This window comes from Periophthalmus magnuspinnatus, chromosome 19 (assembly GCF_009829125.3).
Source record: "Periophthalmus magnuspinnatus isolate fPerMag1 chromosome 19, fPerMag1.2.pri, whole genome shotgun sequence".
In the NCBI taxonomy this organism is placed as follows: Eukaryota; Metazoa; Chordata; class Actinopteri; order Gobiiformes; family Gobiidae; genus Periophthalmus; species Periophthalmus magnuspinnatus.
Genome location: NC_047144.1, coordinates 6,068,428 through 6,091,507, shown reverse-complemented (window position 1 = coordinate 6,091,507; position 23,080 = coordinate 6,068,428). Strand labels below are relative to the sequence as shown.

The window sequence follows — 23,080 nt, the reverse complement described above, 5'->3', positions numbered from 1 at the left end:
TTGGTGTATGAATTCAGAACAGCCGCACAAATGGCTTGTACATTTTTCATGTAAAATGTTATGCAGTATTCGAAGACACAAACACTTTTGGAATAAATTAGATAATCAATTTTGTTTCAGCAACTTTTGAAGAACATTTTTCACTTTGATTTACACACGGAGCTGTGAGACTCTTGCTGCCTCCTGCTTTCAGTCAAACATTTCCAACACTGATAAAGTCAAACTAGGACAAGTGGCACTTTCTAAACATTTTCTTCAGAGCTGTATAAGCCAGTGCTGCAGGGGGAGACTGTGCCACCGGTGACAGTTGACATGAATCACAGTCGGGGTGGCCTCCTTTCCATCACACCTGTCTTATATTTCCACCATTAGTTCACACAGAGAAGATATGAATGGAGAAGGATTTAGCACTTAGCTCACAGAGACAGCTCCTCTCGTTCATATTTTCTGCACACACGTTTGGACCACCTACCAGAGTCTTTAAATTCAGCCCTCCACACTGCTTGGATTCATTTGGCTTTCAAAGAGGCAGCAAAGCAGTAGAAACCTATTCATGGGAAAAGAGTTAGCAAATTGCCTCAAAATGGTACTGGCTACACAAGATTTAAACTTAAAATACCCAGTGCGGTTTGGATTGCGTATAACAATATTGCTAACAAACAGGAGTTAAGTGTTAAGTGCTCTGACTTTTAAGTTAATATATTAGACTTTAACTGTGTCATAGTAAATAAATAGTATACTAATATTAAGAATGACTGAGGCTAACCCATAAATTAAACCTGAAACTATCAATAGACTATCTGCTCATTAGGAATTAAGGCTTTTTCATGCTTTATTAAGGCTATCTAATTTGTAGTTATTATAAAGTATAGCCAAAATTGTGCATAAAACCATGCTGCAGTGGAGAAAGAGAAAAACAGTTGTATCTAAATTAAAGTTAGTACAAGAGATGTCAATTCTTCTAGCTAAAATGTCAAGTTGGGCTTACAGTATTTTTGACAGTCTCAGTTCAGTTTTATCCCCCAGGACAACAACCTCTTTCTCCTCTTCATCTCAGATCTAAGCTCTCTACTTGAGCTCTTTTCAGAACCTGTAAAATGCTTTCTCTTGGGCTCAGCTTGGCCCGGCTTTGGCAGCATCCACCTTTTCAGTCAAAGCATTGGGGCTAACACAATGAGTTCATGTGAGCGGGCTATTAGAAAGGACAAGCTGCAGCCCTGTGCTCCGGCCCTGTGTGTCACTGCTGACCTTTCCATTGTCTTGCACTGTCTCAGCTGATTAGGTTTATTTGAGCCTGATTTACTGCTACTGTTCAAATGGAAGCTTGAGACTGAACAACCCTGAGCTTCTGAAATGGTGCCCTCCACTCCCCCCCCAACAGGAAAATGTCAAATATTGTCAGATTCGATGTTCACATTTGATTGCTCACAGCTGTGCAGGTTTTGACAAGGAAATTATGCAAATAGGCAATTAATGAGGCAAAGACAAAACTGAAATTTTTCTTTCTCCTCTGATGGTGCTTTCAAAACTGGTTCATCTGTACGCAGCTTCATGTCTATTTGTACTTAGTCTTGTGTATTTTAGAATGTGAAAAGTGCTGGTTGATTGAAATTATTAGAGATTGAAAGATTTTAAAATTCACTGTGCTTTGTCTTACAGTACAACACCAACTCTAAAAATCAATTGATTAACTGAAACATGTCACCAGGTGTTTTTTGATGATCAGATTTCTTTTGTGCATGTTTTCTCCACACTTACCTCCTGTCTGTCTAAAGTCAAAACTTGGCTCCAGCAAAACTTTCTCAAACTAAACTGTGACAAACCAAATATAATCATAATTGGCCCCAAAACACGTTCAAATCCATCCAAAAAAAACGTCCAATTAAACTTTGACCACACCACACTTTCTCCATACCCAGTCATCCGCATCCTTGGTTTTCTCTCTGACACCAATTTCACATTCGAACAGCAAGTCAGCCAAAATAACCCATCTGTGTTATTCCATCTCAAAAACATTACCCGGCTCAGTAAGTCAATAAGTTATAATAGAGCCAAAACTCTGCTGCCCGCTTTCTTACGCACACCTGGTCCCATGAACCACCCCTGTCCTCCAGAACCTCCACTTGCTCTTCATCCCTCAGTGCTGTCTCTTCAAAGTCCTTCTCATTCCCTTCAAAACCAGGCTCCCTCCTATCTCTCAGTCCTGCTGCACCCCCACTCCATCATGCTCCCTCCACTCCTCTGACTCCAACTTCTTGTCCCTCCCGTACAGGACCAAGCTCCTTCTCCATAGCTGCCTGTACCCTCTGGAACTCCCTGTGACTGCACTGATCTCCCCATCTATTTAGAATAACTGTTAATGTTGAACTTTTTCTCTCATTTTACTATTCATTTACTGTTTTTATCATTCCTGTATTATTTGTTTATTTCTATCTTGACTGTTTTGCTATTTGTTCTGTAAAGTGTCATTGAATGTCCTCAAAAGCACTGTGTAAATACAATCATAATTATTATTTTTATTATAAACTTACACCAAAAATCCGATCTAATTAATTGGGTTATTTAATTATTTTAGTTATGTGATTTTTACTGACCATGTAAATGTACCCAGTGCTGTTTTATGTCAAAAGATAGAAAAGTGACAATTTATCCTCCATAAATTAGCACAAATATTAATTCCTGGGATTATATGTTTTTATTTTAAGTGAAAAAGACATGTCTCTTATTTTATTTGATTATACATGCATTTAATGTAATGTACTTAATATGTATTTATTTATTATATTTTAATTTCTCTTGATTTTTGACTGCATATTTAAATTCTGTTGCTGTTCTTAAACTGTACATTGCAACACTAGAATTTCCCCATTGTGGGTCAAATTCTCTCTTATGTCTGATGCACTAACGATGAGGATACTCATCAATAAAGTGCAGTACAATAAATATGACTTTTTGGTGTACTGTTTAGGTCTTTAATGTTTTGTCTGTTTATGCTTCCTTTTCAATGCTTTTAAATTACTGAAAGCAAATTCCACCAAACTATTTGTGTGATCATTAACTCTCTTGGACTCTCTGCTAGAGAACAGTTGTTGGTGTATACATCAGGATAAATGGTATACTGCGTAGGTTGCAAATAACAGAGGCGGGCACTGTAGTTAGTGGCAGTAGACAGTGACTCGCTGACAAAACGCTCTTCTTTCAGTGGTCGTAATCCAGCCGTCCTTGAACCTATTGGGTCTATGAGGGCAGCAGATAGCGCCTATCTCGTGATGTGTTAATTAGACTTTCAGAAGAGAGGCGGCATATTAAAGCAGTCTGGGGGTTTGGTGGCACAAAACTCAAAAGCCAGAGGAAACCGCACAAGTCACGCTGACCTTGTTGTAAATTCAGGATGGCAATTAATTTTTCCACTTGGCCACAAACCATCATTGTTGTAGTGTCATGGGCTATAGACAGTAGATAACATTTGAATTTGCTTATGTTTAATCAAATGCAATTATAAACTTGCTGAAGAATGTAGTAGTCTATGTTAGAAAATACATTGTAAGTTCTGCCGTCTGCCCTGTATTTACTTATCAGTCTTGTTAAAATAATTATAATGAAAAATACTCAAAAGGCTGCACCAAGGCTTATCTTGCAGTTGTAAAAATATAATAATTCACTTTTTAGTTCTTTACTTCAGGGGTAAATGCTCAAGCAATCAAGCCATAGTGTCATAATTTAGTCTTAAAAGGTATTAGTAATAGTAGTTAGTAGTAATAGTAGTTAAAAGGTAATTAGTAATAGTTTTGTCAAAATGGATACAGTAGTATTAATTAGTATATTTATAGTATTGAAAACTAGATATTCAGCTGAGTATTGCCTTTTTGTTGAATTATCATTATAGTATCAAAATCAGCATCAAGTATTGAGCCTATTCCTTAGTATAAAAATGGAGTTGGAAATTATATATGCAATAGTATTAGTACACAGTATCACATATAGACCTACTGTATACTAGCCACCATACATATAGACAGCAATTACTTGGTCAAACCCAGAAATCAATAATAAACTATATAGGTCTCTTTGTGGCTTTCTCTAAGTTCTTGTCTGTCAAATAAAGCCTGAAGAGTGTAATATGCATCCAGAACATATATGTCTACTGGTGCGGCGAGAACAGGAGGGCACAGTTACATAATATGTCACTGTGTATCTATGGACCAAGCTGACCTGAGAAAATTCTTGTTCTTGGCACAGAAAGCACAAGACACACATACTTGGTGCATAAATTTATTTCAACATATAGTAATATATCTGCTTTAATAAAGACACACTCCATACACTATTTACACTATTAACAATGTTAATTTACTGGCATTGAAAATAAACATTATGAAACTTGCACAACCCGGAGGCTACTCTGTCGACCTATGGCATAAAGAACGTGAATTCGATTTGACAGCTCATGTGCCTGTGTACTTGACAGCAGATGTCATAACAGTCTCTCAGAAAAAGTGGAGCACATTGGAATGACTGATTACAGGGGCTTGATCCAAATGGCAGTGACGTACCAATCACCACAGCTGCCCACATTATGGACCAATCGAAATCAAAAGCTCTATTTTTGGACAGTGTTACACCGCCGGCCAAAATGTGAAGATACAATGCCCGACTTTGACAGACCCATCAGCTTCAATCAGTTTTGTCATTTAAGAATAAAGTGAAAAGTAGGCAAGAAAAATGATTGCAACCTTTTGGGGAGCTGTGATAGAGCCTGGCCAGAACGGATCAAGACACTGGACTTGAAAAAAAGAATAACCAGAAGTCAAGAATGATCAGAAGTGAGAGAGGGAGAGAAGAGGTGTGTGGTTGTTTCATTTGCACTTGGAAAGAGAAAAAAAACAGGACAGACAGTGAATCACTATAGAGACTGATATGATGGGCTGTCATAGGAGGTGTCACCGACTGAAGGAAGTGAAAGCATCCCAGCACTCACACACAGAGAAGATAGACACTGGTGACAAGTGCTGAGAGGAGACAGAGTAGTGATGCATTTGCTCAGGCTGTGGTAATTGGGCTGAGACAGTGTAACTAATGATGGCCAGGATCAATGTTTACAGTGGCGCACACAGAGGTCAGCAGCCAGCACACAACAGCTGGGCTCTGAGACGGAGAGTACATGTAAAGGTTTCCCCAAAACAATATTGGACCAAAGACTGTACCAGGTCAGAGGCAGGTATGAGAAATTGAGTGTGGGGAAATCAAAGCTGCACATACTACAATGTACAGCAATATATTCACTCATGGAAAATCTTTCAGTCATGTAAACATTTCGAGCCAATTACATTTTTACCAAGTGGTTGAGGTTTTGTTTATAATCACCCTTGTGTCTTATGGTGAGATAAAAATAACTTAAAATGGCAGTTTTTTTTAAATTAAATAATAGCAGCTGCTACTATGTTGAACATAGTTTAAAGTTAGATTGTTACACTCATAAATTTGTATTTTAATAAACTACATTCATTTGTTGCTACATACAATGCATTGCCTGATGCCGACAGTACCATTACTATACCATTTTCTCTTGTTTCAGTATAAAATACTTACAGCTACATACTGTAGTTAGACTACCTGATATTATGCTGAATATTTACAATAAAGTATACTTATTTTGCTAACTTCTTTGTGCAAAAATCTTGTGCTTTTGAGCTTCTGATACGCACACGCACACACACCCACACACACCCCCACGTACCCCCCCCCCCCCCACACACACACACACAAAGACACACACACAGACACACACACAGAGCAGGTACAAAACAACTTGTTCTCAGCTCACTGTTCATTTGTGTCTCCACTCAGAAAATGTACAGTAATAATCCCTGTAGTCTATTGTGTTCCACTGAAAACGAATCTCATTGAGAGCAGTTGAAAGGAATCATTAGTCAATAGATTTCTACAAACAAAGAAAAGAATGCAGAGTCCTGAGGTGATGCCTAATCTCAGTCTAGACATCAACAGTACAAAACATATAAAACTGCTACATTAAAGTTTTCTTTTTTCAACTATAAGTTATAGTATCTTAAAAAAACAACAAAAAAAACTCTTGACCTATGTTGGAAGTTTGGAGGAGGTGAGACACAATTATAGAGAGAACCCCCCAGTCACAGGCACTACATGAGTCGCCTCTCAAAGGGCTCCTTTTCTTCTATGCTAAAGAAAAACACAGAATGAGATTACAGACAGGAATACATTATCAGGATCTAATTCTAGATTCATTAGCACCACCACAGTGTATGTTGGCAGGAAACACACATGCCTGATGCAGAGGGAGCTTGCATGGCTTCTCTGCTCAGGAAGCAGTCTTTGGTCACAAATCAAGCCTAAAAGGCGTATGCCGTGATGAGCTGTCCAAGTCCTGATGGATGGTGTCCATTTGCCAGTGCCGGAGATGTGATCCTGAGCTTGTCTTTCATGGATAAAGTACCCAGCCTCCGCGCTGTTCATTAACCGCTCTTCTCGGCTTATTATCTCTGCCAGAAGACATTTGTGTCCTCCGCTCACACTGGAGCAGTCACACACAGATCTCTATGGCAGTGGCCATGACCATCTGGCTTTTGTTCTTGTCTCGTCCTGGAGACTGGTGCTGTCCAGTGTCCTCTCTTGGAGACAGAGGATCAGAGAGGACGGAGCGCTTGAGGGGGGCGGGCCTCAGACAGGTGGTGCCTGGAGGAGTGGAGGGCTCAGGGTGTCTGTGAGAAGACCGCAATGTGGAGGAAGAGGAGGAGGAAGTACAGCTGCCTGTACACACACCCGAGCTGGACCTTTCCCCTCTCTTGGCCCGACATGAGGCCCTGCGTCTCAGCTCGCTCACTAGTTCATACTTGACAAAGCAGAAGACGTCTTTGACTCCACAGCGTTTTTCTGGCTCTGCAGCTAAGAGCCTTTGGAACATGCGTAAAGCATCATCAGTGAAGCGGCGCCACTGTGATGGGTATGTTCCCAAAGGACATCCCGCCTTCTGCCAGCGCCTAAACTCTTCATAGAAGGCATCAGTGGGTAGCGCTGCCTCCCAGGGGAAGTTACCTGTCAGCATACAAAAGACCAGCACACCAAACGCCCACACGTCCAGACTGGTGGTCACTAAGAAGCCCTCGGTTCGGCTGGCTCTACACACCTCAGGAGCAGTGTATGGGATGGTCCCGCTCACACGCTTCACTCTACAGCCTACACGTCGTGTCATACCGAAGTCTGCCAGCTTTATCCTACGACACTCACGGTCAAAGAGCAGCACATTCTCTGGTTTGACATCTCTGTGAACCAGGCTTTTACCATGCATGAAGTCCAGGGCCAGGCCCAGCTGCTGCATGCAGCGCTTCACCATGTCCTCTGGCAGGCCCACCTGAAACAGAGGAGGAGAGTGGCTAAATAAAGAACACTGTGAGCTGACAGCAGGGGGTGGGCCAGAGTAGAGCCTCACAGCCAAACACATACAGTACAGGCAAGACGAATAGCAATAGAATTGGCTATATTAAAAGGTGAAACAAAGTATAGGGTGAAAAATAATAGACTTTGGAGAAGTGATATGAAACAAAAGCAACTGTGAATACTGCAGCCATTTTTAATGAGTCATTAGAAAAGGCTTGAAGCCCATGCTCCAGCACTAAAACAAAGGCAGAACTCAGAGCCGAAGGAAAAGCAGGACAGAACAGGGCCTGTTTCCCGAGAGGGCTTGTTAAATGTGCTGCGCTGCACATGGCCAGTGATTGGAGCGACTGGGCTCTGGGAGAACAGCTGTATGATTGCTTTACCTGTGGGGGGATGATGTCGAAAAGGTCCCCGGCGGGTGCATATTCTTGTCCAAATACATAGCATTCCTCGGTCTCAAAAAGTACGTCTAAGACTTTGATGATGAAAGGACTGGAGCCGAGTGAGCCCGTCAGACTATACTCCCGCAGGAAGCTCTTCAGCTTGGTCTTGTTCTTAGTCACAAACTTCAGAGCTATTTTAGTGCCTGTAAAAATAAAATACATTTCTAAAACACGGGTGTCTTTTTTTTTTCTTTTTCTTTTTCTTTTTTTTTAAAGCAAATGCCATATAAAAATATTTTAGGAGGCTGAGTTTTGGTTGCTATTCTGTCTATTTCTTCACCCATACTGTAGGAACTAAACTGTGAATAGGTCTTCAAAATATGGATTTCATTCAAACTGAGAAAGAGTAACTTTGAAGTGAAGCCTTGGGAGTTTTTCCACCACATTCATCCTTTTAACTGCTGCTCTATTCATTCCAACACATAGACTGAAAAAGAAACATGCTAAAACTCTCTCCTCTTGTGTTACTAACAGCTAGATATAATACATCAACTATTCAAAAGGACCATGGTGCTATTACCCTTTTAACAAGTTTGGATCATTCGCATCCCAATGTTTTACCATAATCTGGAGGTGTTCTTGACAATGCACATGGTGACTAATTTAACAGTTCTCTACCTGAAAATCCTACGCTTGTGCTTCTCTACATTACTTTGTACTGTTCAAGTAACATTGATTAGACTCAAATATACTTTAAACACCACATTACTCAGTCAGTAGGTTGGGTATTAAACTCACTTTGTTACAGACTGCAAGCAGATATGCACTATAGTTCGTCACTATAGTTCTGACAATATGTATTTCAATTGTATTATAAAATTAAATAACTAACAAATTAAAATCATAAAAGCAACTTCAGTTAAATATACATTATTTATTTAATGGATCTGGATAAATTCTTGACATATCATGCTTTTGTCTGCTATTTAGTTGTAATCGACAACCTGCGGACCATTACATTAATTGCAATGATTTAAAATAAGAATACAGGAGAATAAAGATTACTCATACGTGCATGGATCACTCTAAATACAACTTCGAATGGGTAAGAGAAGAAAGAGAAGTAAAAACAATTGTTATCATATCTCTCCTGTTCTGTTGTGCAGTTCTGAAACAAATGCCACGACCCTGATACCTTGTGCCCTCTGTGCCACCAGGTCCACCTTCCCATATGTGCCCTTGCCCAGCTCTCGGATGTGCTCATACTGCTTGGCTACATCAGCTGTGGACAGAGAGGTGAGGGTCAGGGCTTGCATATCCTCCACCGGGACCCTGTCACAGTAGCCCCCTTTGGACGGAGGGGAGGTGCCTGCGCTGCCAACTCGCCCTGGTCCAGTAGGCGAGAGAGACAGGCTCGCCTTGACTCCGTGGGGCAGACTAGAAAGAAAAGAAATAGATAAAGAGTGGGCTTAGAGAGTTACACAAACTACTATAATAATAAGCCGATAAAAAATAACAATATGATATAATATGTTAATACTGAATAATACATAGTACACCTGTTAAAACTAAGTACGTACGAATATGTATAAATAAATATTATCACACATTATATCAAACATGTTCTGTTGTACCTGTATGGAGAATTACAGAAACCACAATCCTTTGCTAAATTTCAGGTCAGACAACATGAACAAATAAAACAATTTAATATTTATCTATTGGAATATGATATGACAATAACGTGTTATTATACTGTATTGTGAGTCATAATATTAAGTGAACATTACATGTTTTGCATTAGAAGCAAAGTATATTTGGCAGGTTTTGCAAGGAGTGTGTTGTGATGGTTGTAGAGGCTGGAATTTTATGCTCAAATCATACCACAAATTCACGATTTTTGCAGAGTCTAGATCGTGGTTTTGATTTAAATGAATGTACTATATTGTCTTTATGTACCATTAAGAAGTAGCCAAACTAAAGCCACGTGCTAAGAGAGCGTCCTAAGAGTTCATGCTTCATTGTGATTGGTTAAACCCATTATTTGTTATTCACATATACCATCAGTGGCTGGGGAAAAGTGTCTATGTTCAAAGCATAGATCTGCGTAAGACAGAAAATCACTGACTCATGATATGTCGACCAAAGAGCAGCTTACTTGATCTTTTTTTAATAGTATACATATAGACAGGTGGTCTGGCAGATCAGTGACATTTAGGGAGGATATATGGTCTTTCATGATTTATTTGCCTTTGTGTCTGATAAGTGCTCAGTATTCTTCAGCGTAATGTATTTTCCTGTGTGCTTCCCAAAGAGGACATAAATCTGGAGGGCTATAACAGGTCTTCATTTCCATACAATCAATTCCGGTAAGGGCTGGCTCTTTCAGTCAATTCAATGCACTTCCACTTGTCCCTCTAGATCATTCTGGGCAGCTGTGTTCCAATGGCTGGACTCGTGACTGCACTAGGAGCGGACTGGGATGGAAAATCAATATGAACAGGTGGAACGACTACTATATGGAAACAGCTGGGGAAGACTGGTAGCCAAGGGAGGTATGCGCCGCCACTGTATGATTCAATATTATTATTAGCACCAATTTAACCATGTTTACTTATGAGTTTCAGCCTCTTGTTATGAGGACTTTTTCCTATAATATTGCCTTTTAAAGCAGCGGTTCTAATTCCTCATCATTCTGAAACACGTGGATAGGCGACATTTGACCACTGAAAACTTGTTTTTTGAATTGTTAATTACTACGGCAATGGTGTTTTCATCATTCTGAAACACACGGATACCATCATATTCTCAGGATACATTCAAACAGACAAAAACAACTGCCGTTTTTTTCTGAACAAGCATAGGTCATATTCATTTGGTAAGAAAATTATAGCTGCTTTAATTGGAAACTTGGCCAGTGTTGGATCTGCAAATGACATCAGAAATGAGACATGAGAAAATGAGAAATGTAGTGACAGGGGAAACATTAAATAAACTATGAATAACAATAATAATTATCTGGAAGCGCCAAATGGACTGTTGATGAAATGGAGTGAATCCGACTAATGATCTCACTGGCCTCTCCGCTAACAAACGCACACTCAAATCTAATCATCTGATCAGTCACACATGCTCCAATATACTAAACTAAATCAGGGCGCACACTTAAGCTGATGGCTTCTTTTATGCATCATTCAAACGTTATAATTTTATGTCTATTTTACAGAAGATACAGTGGTTAGATTCTTGCACCTCTGGACTAGACTTCTGATGATTCACTGTTGCCTCAGAGACAAACCTGAACCTATAATTGCTTTATTTTAACAATTTAGCAGTAGAATTTTGTCAACACGAATGGTGTGGTGGATTGATTTGGTCTAGAGAAAATGCTTTCAGCTGGTACATTTGCCCACATAACTGTTTTTTTATTAATAGAGCCAGACAGAGAAAGCTAAAAATAAGACACAACCATGTGCTCTTCTGTGTTCTTGGCTTGTCAGAAAATCTTTCATTCCAATAATTTACAAAATCACACTTCTTCCTTCTCCTTCTTCTATCTTATCAGAGGCTTGGAGATGGTTATATAAGCAGACTATGAATATTGGAGCCCACTCGTACTGAAGGCAGCCGCAGTGAGTCAACACAAAAGCTGATCATCATCCAGACTCCAGAGTGTACACTCCAGGTTTGTTCAATAAACATTTGAACAAGCAAGGGCAGCTCATGCCCTCAGAAATACACAAAGGCAAATTACATTAGATACTTTCCGGATACTGTAGATTGCAGATTATAGATTATAGCCCACCCACGCATTTCCTTGTACAAACCCAATTAAGGGTCTAAAATGATTGAGGGATGTAGAAACTCATTGGCCAAAGTAATTATTAGGCTAAAATAATAGACATTAAAAAAAACCTAAATGTCAATAATGTAGAAGTAGAGATATGTTGAGAGGAATTGCCACATGTAGTCATTTGCACTTGTAATGGGGAACAGATTTTACATCAGATGCTCAACCTGATACATTTTTTTTTTTTTTTTTTTTTTTTTTGTGGAGATAGCAACAATCAACTTATGTTTTGAGATTTTTATCATTTTTATGTCTCACTCCACCACTAGATAAAATATTGTTGAATCATATGAACATATTCTGAATTTAGATTAAACAAATAGAATATGAGCAACAGTCTCAAATGTGTGAGGGCTGAAGTAATGCTGGGTCATGAAGAGGTCTGGTGTATCATTTGAATTTCAGTGTCAAAGGCCCATTGTATTGTGCAGCTGTGAGCCTCCACTGCACTAGCCAGCTCGTCTCCTCCCATGATGCCCTCTGCTTCTCTTCTAAACATGGTGGCCATAAATACATATTCAACTCCACAAGATTTCTGTCAGACATTTTATTTTAATCGCCGGTATAAGCTTTTCAGACCCAAGCCCTGGACATTTTCTAGTTTCTGTTAAATCACCACCGGAGTAGGAGGACCTCATAACTTTGGGATTAGAGGTGTATTAAAAGTCCTCAAACTTCTTCACCAATAAACTTGAAAATAACCCTAAGATCTGCTTTACTACACCCACTGAGATGTGGCTATCTGAAGGAGGAGATGATCACATCTTGGGGCCAAATAAAAAGCAAAAAGGACTCACGGGAGTGTGGTTGCATACTGCTGCAACAACATTTAATAGCCTGGTCAAATCAGGGCAAACTATTTTAGTGATGCACTACCCACGCAGTTCTTAAAGTTTTTATTTTAGCATTCCTTCATAGTTAAATTCATATGCACTGTTAAACTAAATGTTGTAATGCTTAGTCAAACCTGCTTGAGTTCTGCCTATACTTAAATTATATTATTTTGTGCAATATCACATTCTGTTCTTCACTCTGTTCACGATTGCTTGTTGCTTGATAAAACAGATAAATAATAGATTTTTTAAAATAACTACTTCTGCTGGAATGGTTACATACTAACTCCACTGAACTGTTTGTGTGCTTTAAAAGAAATTTAATTCATTATAACACATGTAAGACATTTAACCAAAAAGAGCATATAGCCCTATTCAGCTCTATTGCACTTGTTTTTTTGTTTTTTTGTTGTTGTTTTTTTCAGAATTTGAGGCCATCACTAAAATTTCCCATCAAAATATTGCAAAAAATGACAAAAACAAAATGAATTCTAAGCATAGATATTGATATAACAGTTCTCAATGGGGATGTTTACTCAAATAATCAGTAACCGGAGACTAACTGCTGTTGTAAAATACCAACAAATGTGGATATGATTATGTTATTGCACAATGAGGTACAGCACAGTATTTCCCATCCTTGTTTTCCCCACTCTCTACCTCTCTCACCTGCTACTGAAAACATAAACAAGGGACTAATGAAACAAATAAATAAATAGCTGAGGCTGCTGTGCGTCTCTACCTCTGCCTCCTCCTTTGCTAATGGACTAGTCGCAGTGCTTTGGGCAGCCCAAGTCATTACAGGCTGAAGACTGATCTCCTGCGTCCAATTTACAGTCAAAATGCCTGGCGCGTGCTGCCTCCAGGTCAGGGGAAAAAACTGTGAGTGAAATGTGATGTGACTAATGTGCTTCTCTTCTGGTGGTACCCAAAGACTAACTGATGCTATAGAGTTGGGACACAGCGTTCTAAATACTAAAACTGGATCACCTTGAGGAGAGAGTGGGCTGGACTAATCCCACTACACAGTGATGGCTGAACCTGCAGCAAGAGCAATGGATATTCTTGGTCCACTCTGACATAAACTCACACCGGAGCCCTGTACTGTTTAACCAGCCACCCTCCACCCCTCTTCCCTGTCTCATCACCTCCTGTTGCTAGCTCCATATCCACAGACTACAAAGAGACCACCTACTAGAGCTACTGCAGATACTGCCGGGAGCAACGAGCTCCCGCAGTGATGACCCAAAACTCACTGAATATCCAAGGTTAAACATCCAATGAGGAAGCTGAACTGGTACAGCATATCAAATCAAAGCAAGGCAACCACACAGTTTGGTGGGAAGGATTTCCAAGGAATTGATATAGCAATGGTACAGAATGACCATTTATGCCCATTGAGGCTGGAATTGTTATTACTACTTTATAAGTATACATTGTTGTGTGTTTCAACACTTTTGACAACCCTACTCTGCATAATAACAAAGTTTGTAAACTGCTCATCATCAAATTAGTTTCAAAGCGGCTTGCTCTTTTCCTGTGTCAATCATATCACACTGATTATAATCCTCTCTTGATTTGCTGCAGAGTGAACAATGATGCACCAAAACAAACAGCACTGGCAGATTCACCTCATCAAGTGTGGGATTATAGGGTATCCGATTAGGATCTTCCAAGCATCTGACTGTAAACGCCTCATAACAATCACCATCAGCAGCACCTCCCCCATTCCACTAATCATAATCTCATCCTAAGGAAAAATCCAATGCTAAAATATCTCCAGCATAATCCATCCGGGGAACATATTGTACCTCGCTCCCCCACTTCATCATCAGTCGCCTCAAGTTTCTATGAGGAGGCTTTATGTGATGAGAGAGAAGCGGGAGGGGGGGGGGGGGGGGGGGGAATCCAATGAGACAGAGTCAAGCATGCCAGAAGTGTGGACCCTCTTTGATGTCTGATACGTACATGGGCAAATTGGACCGTTGATGAGCTCAGAAGATGAGGTTCAGGGGAATGTTGTTGCAGCATCACTAAAGAGGACAGGGCTTTCTCCTCATTAGCCTACGTTTGTCCTGTACTTGATTGTTAGTTAATTATACACAATGGGGATTAGTCGCCACATACATATGAAAAATATAAATAAAAGAAGACATAACAAGCAAGCAAAAACAAGTGTTGCTGGGAAGACTGGTTAAAAGATTAGGTCAGAATACCCATCTACAAATGATAACACTAAGGCATGCGACCAAAACCAGAAGGATCAAAATACAAAGAGTGTGAGTTAATTACATGGTTAAGTGCTTTTCACATGCCTTAAACAAATACTACACCTTAATGACTGTTATTCAGTATACATGATAAGCATAATGCATGTATGTAAATGAGGTGTTATATCAAGGATGAACTCTGCTCATCCTCAACTATTTATGGCCTCACGCCGTCAAAATCGCAGGAAAGACCAGTATTTATATGTCCTCCAAGTGTCCCTATATTGACACTAGATAAAAAAAAAAGAAAAAAAGAAAAACATCTGAAGCCAACTAGGAAGGTCTGTCTAATGTTTTGTGTTGCCACTTTGTGAACTGCTTAGTGTGTGTATGTGTATGTATTTTATATGTATATCATTATGTATTTTATATTTTTTGCCATGCTTTTGTTTTTAATCCCTTCTTTTATTGCATGCTGGGCTGCATATGGCTGCTCATTATGGTAAGAGAAAGGCTGTCCTCTCTCACGCACATTTTAATACAAAACAAAAATACAAAGACAATATTTAAACCAGATTAAAATGACCAGATTATCCAGACTAGACACTGCCAGAATCTTGCAGCCTTTGCTTTTAGGGGAGCTTTGCGCGAGCGAGTCATCTGCCCATTTAAAATGAGCTTTAACAATGAGATATCACCTGTCTACCTAGGTCTAAGAATAAAAGGGGTCATTAAAAGTGGAGTGACCCGGTTCCCCTCGCATCCATGTACTGTACTGCGTATGTAATGGGCGAAGACTAAAAAAAACTAACGTTAACGTGTCAAAATAGCAAAAAAATAAAATAAATAAACTACGCTGCTGCTAAAAACATCCCAAACAGGCCATTAGTTTTAGTCTATAACTACACTATTTATATATTATTCATCTTGATGGACTCAGATTGCCTAAGGTTAAAGATATGGCAAAGTTAGTTGGAAGACGTTTTACGCACACGATAGGGCACAAGGAATTTGAAATGTAAACTCCTCAGATAGTTCTGTCACAAATGTATAGCTACCAAATAAGCTCCAGGAGATGCAAGTGTATTACATTACCTGCTGGCGACCTGTCTGTCTCCTCCATGGTCCTGCATCGGCTTGAGTGGAGCAGAGCCGCGCAGCCCTGCTCCGTTTTGCTCCAGTGGAACCAACAATGCACTCACTTGACGTCCTCTCTCAGGGAATAACAGTCCCTTTTAAACGTATCCTCTATCGATAGCTATTGTTCTGACTCTGAGAATATTTTGCTGTGAATTACTGCATGATGCGTGGATGGAGATGTTGAGCATCCTTCGTCCTCTTCATCTCAGCCTGCCCTGGAAGCGAAGTCTGTTTATCTTTCGCTACTCCACTGGTCCACCTGACCCACTTCAGCGGCACACACGCCGAGACAAACCCATTCATTCACTTCTATGCTCGGAAAGCCTCGGCAAATCCGCGTTCCCACCTCAGCTGTATAACACACGCAAGGTGGTCCGCCCGTCTTGTCAGTGCGTCCGCGGGGACTTTAGGCTATAGGTTGGTAAGGGGGTGGTCTCAGATGTTGCTCCGGTGCTTGTGGCTCTTTACAGTCAGCTCCTTCATTGTTCATCGTCTCCACCCTCTGGAAAACTAATGCGCTCACGTGTTCAGGGTCCTAGTGCCACCATGTTTATTCCACCTACAACCACTGCGTTTTTTGAGTCATGCTTTGAAGGAACAAGCTGCTCAGAGTTGCATAATTCAACAGCTTATGGCTCTGAGTGATGACAGTGTCATTGCCCAGTCCAATAATTCACTATCCTTACTCTTATTCAGTTCCATAACTTAAAGGTGCCCTATAATTTCTGGTGGAGGGTCTATCACTTGTCTCCATGGAGAATATATCACCTACACTTTGAGTAGCCAGTTGTTGCCTGATTCTGGACAGATGTCAGCATCTCTCCTCCTGATGCTTATGATCATCTGCTGAAACTGAATCATCCCAGCTAACATTGTAAGCCCATATGGCTTATGTCCCAGTGTGGGATTCACATGGGATGCAAGAGGTGCAAAAGGGCATGGGCTGTGAGTGGGCAAACCCAAGTGGGCCCACATGGGTTGGCCAATAGCAGGGCCCATGTTGGCTGGGCAGTATGGACCCCACATCCATGTAAGTGGAGCAAGTGGGCATGGGTCGTGAGTGGGCACAATGTACTTGAGCCCCATTTTGTTTTGACGATGCATGACTCACAAATATATTATGCTAGAATATATGTGTATTTTGTATGCAAGCACACTTGTATGTTTTTTGTGTTTTTTTTCTTTTTACTAAACTTTCTACACACATACTATTGATTGGAGCCTGTATGGGATTTACCTGGGTTGCCCAGATGAGAACCTGGAACCCAGAGAGGGCCCATATAGGTAGTATTCATGACTAAAATATTAACTGTTAAACAATCACATGCATTTTAGAACATTTAGAGATTCAAGCAACTAGGTTTATTTACAAGATCATGCACGGGACAGCGTCCTTGGATACTTGAAAAGGTATTGTACCAAAATTGCAGTCTTGTAATTTCCTAACTGCGACCACTCTGTATATAATGATGATACAATCTCCTGCTTATCTCCATGGAGATGTTTTTTCTTTGCCTGGCATACACCACATATGCTAACTTATCTGTCAAGCATGTGAGACTACTTGTTACAGGTCAGATCTGTGGAGTGACGAGTCCATCCACTGTAAGTTTTCACAGTATCTTAGCAAGAAAAGTGCAAGATAGGTTTAATGCCACACTGTGGACGATTCAAGGCAAAGCAGTAACATGCAGACTAAAAGAACACCCCACCATAAAGTTACATATTGCTCCTTTAGTTCAAAATAAATATATAAAAAAGGGGTTACAAATTATTGGAACTTTGTCACTGATTATGTAGTAACTTATATAAAATATCAGATTCTGTCTTGACCTTAAGAGAGCATTACCTAACCACAGTGCAGTCTGAACACCTCACACTAGTGCACATATGATCAAACAGCTGGGTGGGCCTTTCCTAATAATGTCTGATGCACTGTCGGCCGATTTCATCATCTTACATCACAAGCTTTACCTGCATGGCTGGGACAGGGGCTTTTCTGATTAAGTACAATGCATCTCTAACCCATCTGAATGGAGCTCTGATGACAGCGGCCATAATTGCAGCAGTAGTGTCGGGGCTTCTTCACTGACATGGGCAAACAACACAATTATGTTTTCAAGTGTCCCAGCTGTCCTCAAATCAGCCAAGCACAAAAGCACAAGAGATATGATTATGCAAAAAGGACACATGCTCTGCTTATTTGTAACGGGGCCTTAGCTGATGCGCTTGCAGAGCAAAGAGACGAGGTAGTGCATGAGAAGAATGAGCAGCTAATGATTGTAACTACTCTGACCTATTTTCATCAGACTCCCAATGAGAAGTTACAATGAATACAAAGGAAGAATATGATACTAAAATTGAAAAAGATTTGACTGCATTTATGTGTGTATGTTTTATTTAAATGTGTTTGTTGTATGAAGCAGATTTGTGCAGTTTTAGAGTTATATCAGTGCTGGCAGGGGCAAGATAGGATTTATCTTTGGGGTGAATCCCGAACAGCATGCCTCCGACTTGATGATGTCTGATATCAGTCACAAATACGGACAGAGGCTCCAGTGTGAATGTGTTGTGCTGGATGGGCTTTTTGCATCAGATCAGATCCACATCTGGGGCATCTGAGAGAAACAAAAATATTGGCAGGAATATTGGAAGAAATATTGGCGAAAGCATCGAAAACATGTCAAGCACAGTGGATCAGTGACGGATTGCCTTGTCTTCTTTCAACATGTAAAATTCCACACATCACTGGTTGTGGTTACATTGTGGTTACACAAATCTGATTATCACTGATTTATGTCAGTTATAAGATAATTAAAATTACATGTAAACAGCAAAAATAATCAAATTCCTTTCTGATCATAATCCCTCTGAATACTTACATGAGATTTTGTGGTTTGCATGTCATTTAAATTATCTTAAATACCCAGAAATCAAATAATAATGTACTATAATAAAGAACAGCCACCTATAAGACATCTGACGGGATTAACATATTAGCTGCAGAGAGACCTGGTGTAAAAATGTGACCATGATACATTAAAATTCCAGTCACACATGTTCTCTTGTTATTACACAGCACTGTCAGTCCAAACACACTCACAGCATAATATTAAAAATGCAGAAAGCTGGTGTCAACGTTCTGCTTATATATTTTCACATTTAAAATTCATCCTCTGACAGACTGAGTATTAAACATTGATAGCTGTAAACACATGGGCACTGTTTGACCTTTAGAAACAATACTGACCTATATTAAATTCACAGCACAATGCAATCAGTGTCGTCTGGAACAACTCCACTCAAGCTTAATTTATCTTATTACACACAGACTATTCTTTCATAATACAGTATAAAGAGGGAAAGGGATTAGTTTCAGTTTCATTTTTGACACTCTGGTCAGCCCTCCCTTGCGTTCTGTGCTAAGTCACTTCCCCTTTAGAGTGACATCACGATGCAATCAGCATGCATCCCACTACTGAAACAACGCCACACTGCATCAGGTTTGTGAAGTTATAGTGTATAGTTTTGTATCCTGCTTTAGTATATGTATGCAAAATGGCCGTGCAGGAGCATGGGTGACGTAGGCTTGTGGGCTGAGCCATGTACAGGCCCGTACTGTTAATTGTAAGGAGAGCTCAAATTTTGTCTGGCAAAGATTGCAGGATTACAGTTCTCAAATATACATGGATGACATATAAAGCCATTTCAAGCATGGTTTTGATGAGGGAGCGTTATAACATGTAGGAAGCTCCAAAAAGTAAATTTTGCATTATACCCTCTCTTTAAGTGATATGTCCAGAATGTAGCAATGCAACCTCTATTTTAAAGCAAGTAAAATCTTGTTTACTAATTTTATATATTTTAACCATGCTTCCACAAAAGACCACTACCTTTTTCCAATGTGTTTGAGCAAAATATGTCTTGCTTCAATACAGATATATTGTATAAGCATTTCTTGAGGTGCTGTCTACATCTAATTATAAAGTGTATTATTATCCGACAATCAGGAAGTGTGTGTTAGCATGCTAGTTGTTAGCTTTACCGTGACTGCAAACTGTGCTCTGATCTCTAAGAGGTCTGAAAGAAGTTTACAAACTAATCACAGAGAATAATTAGGATTCTTAGTAAGCATAAGGAAAGCGAGCTTGTTAGAAAATCAGGTACAGCGCCTTTAAGTTTGCAACAACTTGTCTAGGACTCAAATACCTATAAATGGACAGAGTAGTGTTGGAAAAGATCAGTAATATTTTACTCACATACTATACAAACAGAAACAGACTGATAATTGCTCAGTGGATGTCTTTGATTATATTATGCTTAAAAGTTTAAGTGGCAAATAAAACTAGAAATAGCCAAAACCTGCCTTAAAAAGGATCTGAGGCACACATACAAGGTGCATTAAAAGTCCTTTATTACAAAGCAAATAGGTCTTCGTCAGGGCATTGTAAAGATGCTAAAACAGGTGTCTTTAAATGTTGGAATCATGTGACACTAGTCACATTAGCCGACTACAAACAATGTAACACTTACATTAAAATATACAATACCTTTTCAAAAAGAGAAAACAAGTTATGTGAACACAGGAAACACCAACTTTAACACTACATAGAACCAAGAACATTTTAAGTGATAAAAGTGGCCATGCCTAGTGACCAAGTTCGGGACAATATTTCATTACAACATGGATGGTGAATGAGACAACAAATATATAGATAACCACAGGACTGTGGTAAAAGGTCAGAATCTCCCTTTGTGAAGGGAAGTAAAATAGTTCAGATTACAACTCCAATGTGCGCGTAAATATTTTTTAAAAACATGGAAAAGTCCAGTTCCTTGTTAAGACCAGGGAAGTTGGTAGCTTGGAGAGTCTCAACCAAAAATGTCTCCTTTTATGAAAACATTTTTAACCTGTCACCACCTCTGATGTTGTGAGGAATGACTTCTATGGCCACTTTTAATAGACACTTTTAATAGACTAATTGGTGTGAAAATGTTGAGCAATGGGGTAATTTGGATTTTGTTTTTCACAGCATATTTGCGTTCATTGAATTGATCCCTTAGTGTCTCTTTGGTCCCCCTGATGTAAAAGCAGCTCGAAAAACAATCAATCTGTAAACAACTTGAGTTGTATAGCAGTTGGCAAAATGTCTGAATTTGAATGTTTTTGTGCCAAAGGAGTTTTAAATGAAGACATCGACTGCAGGAACTTCATTGGAATGTTCCAACTGGTTTGGGGAAGAACGGCTTATGTAAGTTCTTAAGAGTTGGTGCTCTATGAATTGCAAAAATATGAGTTTCAGGTAGGACACACAGGAGGGATCACTGTGGAGAATGTCCCAGTTTTTCCTAATGATATGTTATTGTTGTTTTTTTTGTTTTTTTTTTTACATTTTATTTATAAAGACTTTCATATTATGCAAAAAAGCATTATGATAAAAGTTATTACCTTAATATAACATAGAACCTGACCCTCCCACACAGAAGACCCCAAAAATCATAACTAAATAAAATAATACTAAATAATAAGTAAATGAATAAATAAAAATAAAAACAAAACAAAAATATACAAAAACATTTACAAAAGCAATGACAAACAAAATATTTATAATAAGTGCACTCATTCAAGACCACGGCGTGGGCCGTGGTCTAGGGGCAGAGCGTGAGGAGCAGAGTCTGAGACGGGACGGACTGTACCGGTAGAGAATAGCTGGGTCGGAGGCGGGAGAGCTGAGCGGGTCCAGAGAGCAGGATCTGGTGAGGAGCAAAAGTACCCAGTTTAGCAAGATCAAAAAACCCTAAAAACATGAACTGAGTCAAGCGAGGGATACCATGGAGATACGCGGACGACTTGGCGCTGAGTGTCAGGTCCTGGCTCCCCAGGTGCAGCTGAGTGTCGATTAGACCCAGGTGTGCACGGGAGGTGCCCAGCTCTCCACCCCAGCTCTAGACTCAGACACGTGAGGGAGATAGGACAACAAACAAGGCAGGACAGACCAGGATCATGACAACTTAGAAAGATTTAGAGAAGACCAGGGTTTTATACTCGCTTCTAGGTCATTAACCAGAGGTGAAAACTAGGTCCAAATGGCTCTGTGGGTGTTAAAGGTTGCCAACCCCTGCTCCAGAGCCAGTGCAAGCAATAAAGGTGAGAGGGGACAACCCTATCTCGACCCACAAGAGATGGGAAATGCTTCTGAATATAACCTAGCTAAGACTAGAAGCTAGTCCCTTAGCTTCTAGGCTTAGCTTCTAAGCCTCTAGGTCATTAACCAGACGGAGAAAATTTTCATAAAAAATCTGCCTTGTTTGTAATGTGGACACCAAGATAAGTGAACTTGTCTCTAGTAACCGTAAAGAGTAATTGCTCCAGAAGATATGCCTGAACCCAAGAGTTAACAGGGAAAATTTTATTTTTCTGGAGATTTATTGTATATCCTGAGATACTGCCAAATGCATCAAGAGTTGAAAGGACAGCAGGAATGGAGGTATTCATATCTGAGATGTACAAGATCATATCGTCTGCATATAAAGATACTTTTTGTTCAAGACCTTCCTGAAATATACCTCTAATTTCTATATTTTGCCTAATTGCAATTGCCAGTGGCTCTAGAGCAGGGGTCGGCAGTGACTTTGTACAGCCCTGATTTGCAGACACTGCGCAGAGGTTCAGGAGGAGAAGTCTCTGTAGCACTTTATGTTTTTCATAAGCAACACACTATAATTGTTTATACAAAGTGTAAAGGTAAAAAAACAAAAACAAATAACATATATACAATGTTTTCTTCATTTTAGATGTCAAAAAGTATTTGTGGCTCTGTGGGTGTTGCCAACCCCTGCTCCAGAGCCGATGCATGCAATAAAGGTGAGAGGGGACAACCCTGTCCCGACCCACAAGAGATGAATATAACCCATTTGTGCAAACCTATGCTAAGGGACTGGTGTAAAGTAATTTTACCCAATTTATGAAATGAGAGCCAAAGTTGAATTTTGTCATTCCATACAGAAGGTAATCCCATTCAAGCCTGCTGAAAGCTTTTTCAGCATCCATTGACAGTATAAATTCTGGGGTTGAAGAACTAGGAAGTACCTTGCTTTATCTCCAAATTTGTAGTAAAGATGGTGGAACTTAAATAAATTTTTTCAGCCTCAGTAGACAACAGAATATCAAGCTTACTTTCTGCAAGAAGCAACTCCTTCAACAAGTCAGGTGTAGGTGCTGAAGCAAATTTTGCTTGAAGTTGTGAGATA

At 39.7% G+C, this 23,080-nt stretch overlaps 1 protein-coding gene across 1 annotated transcript; it reads right to left on the bottom strand.

Moving 5' to 3' along the window:
• Positions 1–4,385: 4,385 nt before the first annotated feature.
• sbk1 (SH3 domain binding kinase 1) lies at positions 4,386–16,310 on the bottom strand. Its single transcript, XM_033985380.2, has 4 exons — positions 15,785–16,310; positions 8,992–9,233; positions 7,797–7,999; positions 4,386–7,387 (listed from the first exon to the last, which is right to left on the bottom strand). The coding sequence occupies exons 1-4, from the start codon at positions 15,820–15,822 to the stop codon at positions 6,560–6,562; spliced, it is 1,311 nt and encodes a 436-aa protein (XP_033841271.1). The 5' UTR covers positions 15,823–16,310; the 3' UTR covers positions 4,386–6,559.
• Positions 16,311–23,080: the final 6,770 nt, after the last annotated feature.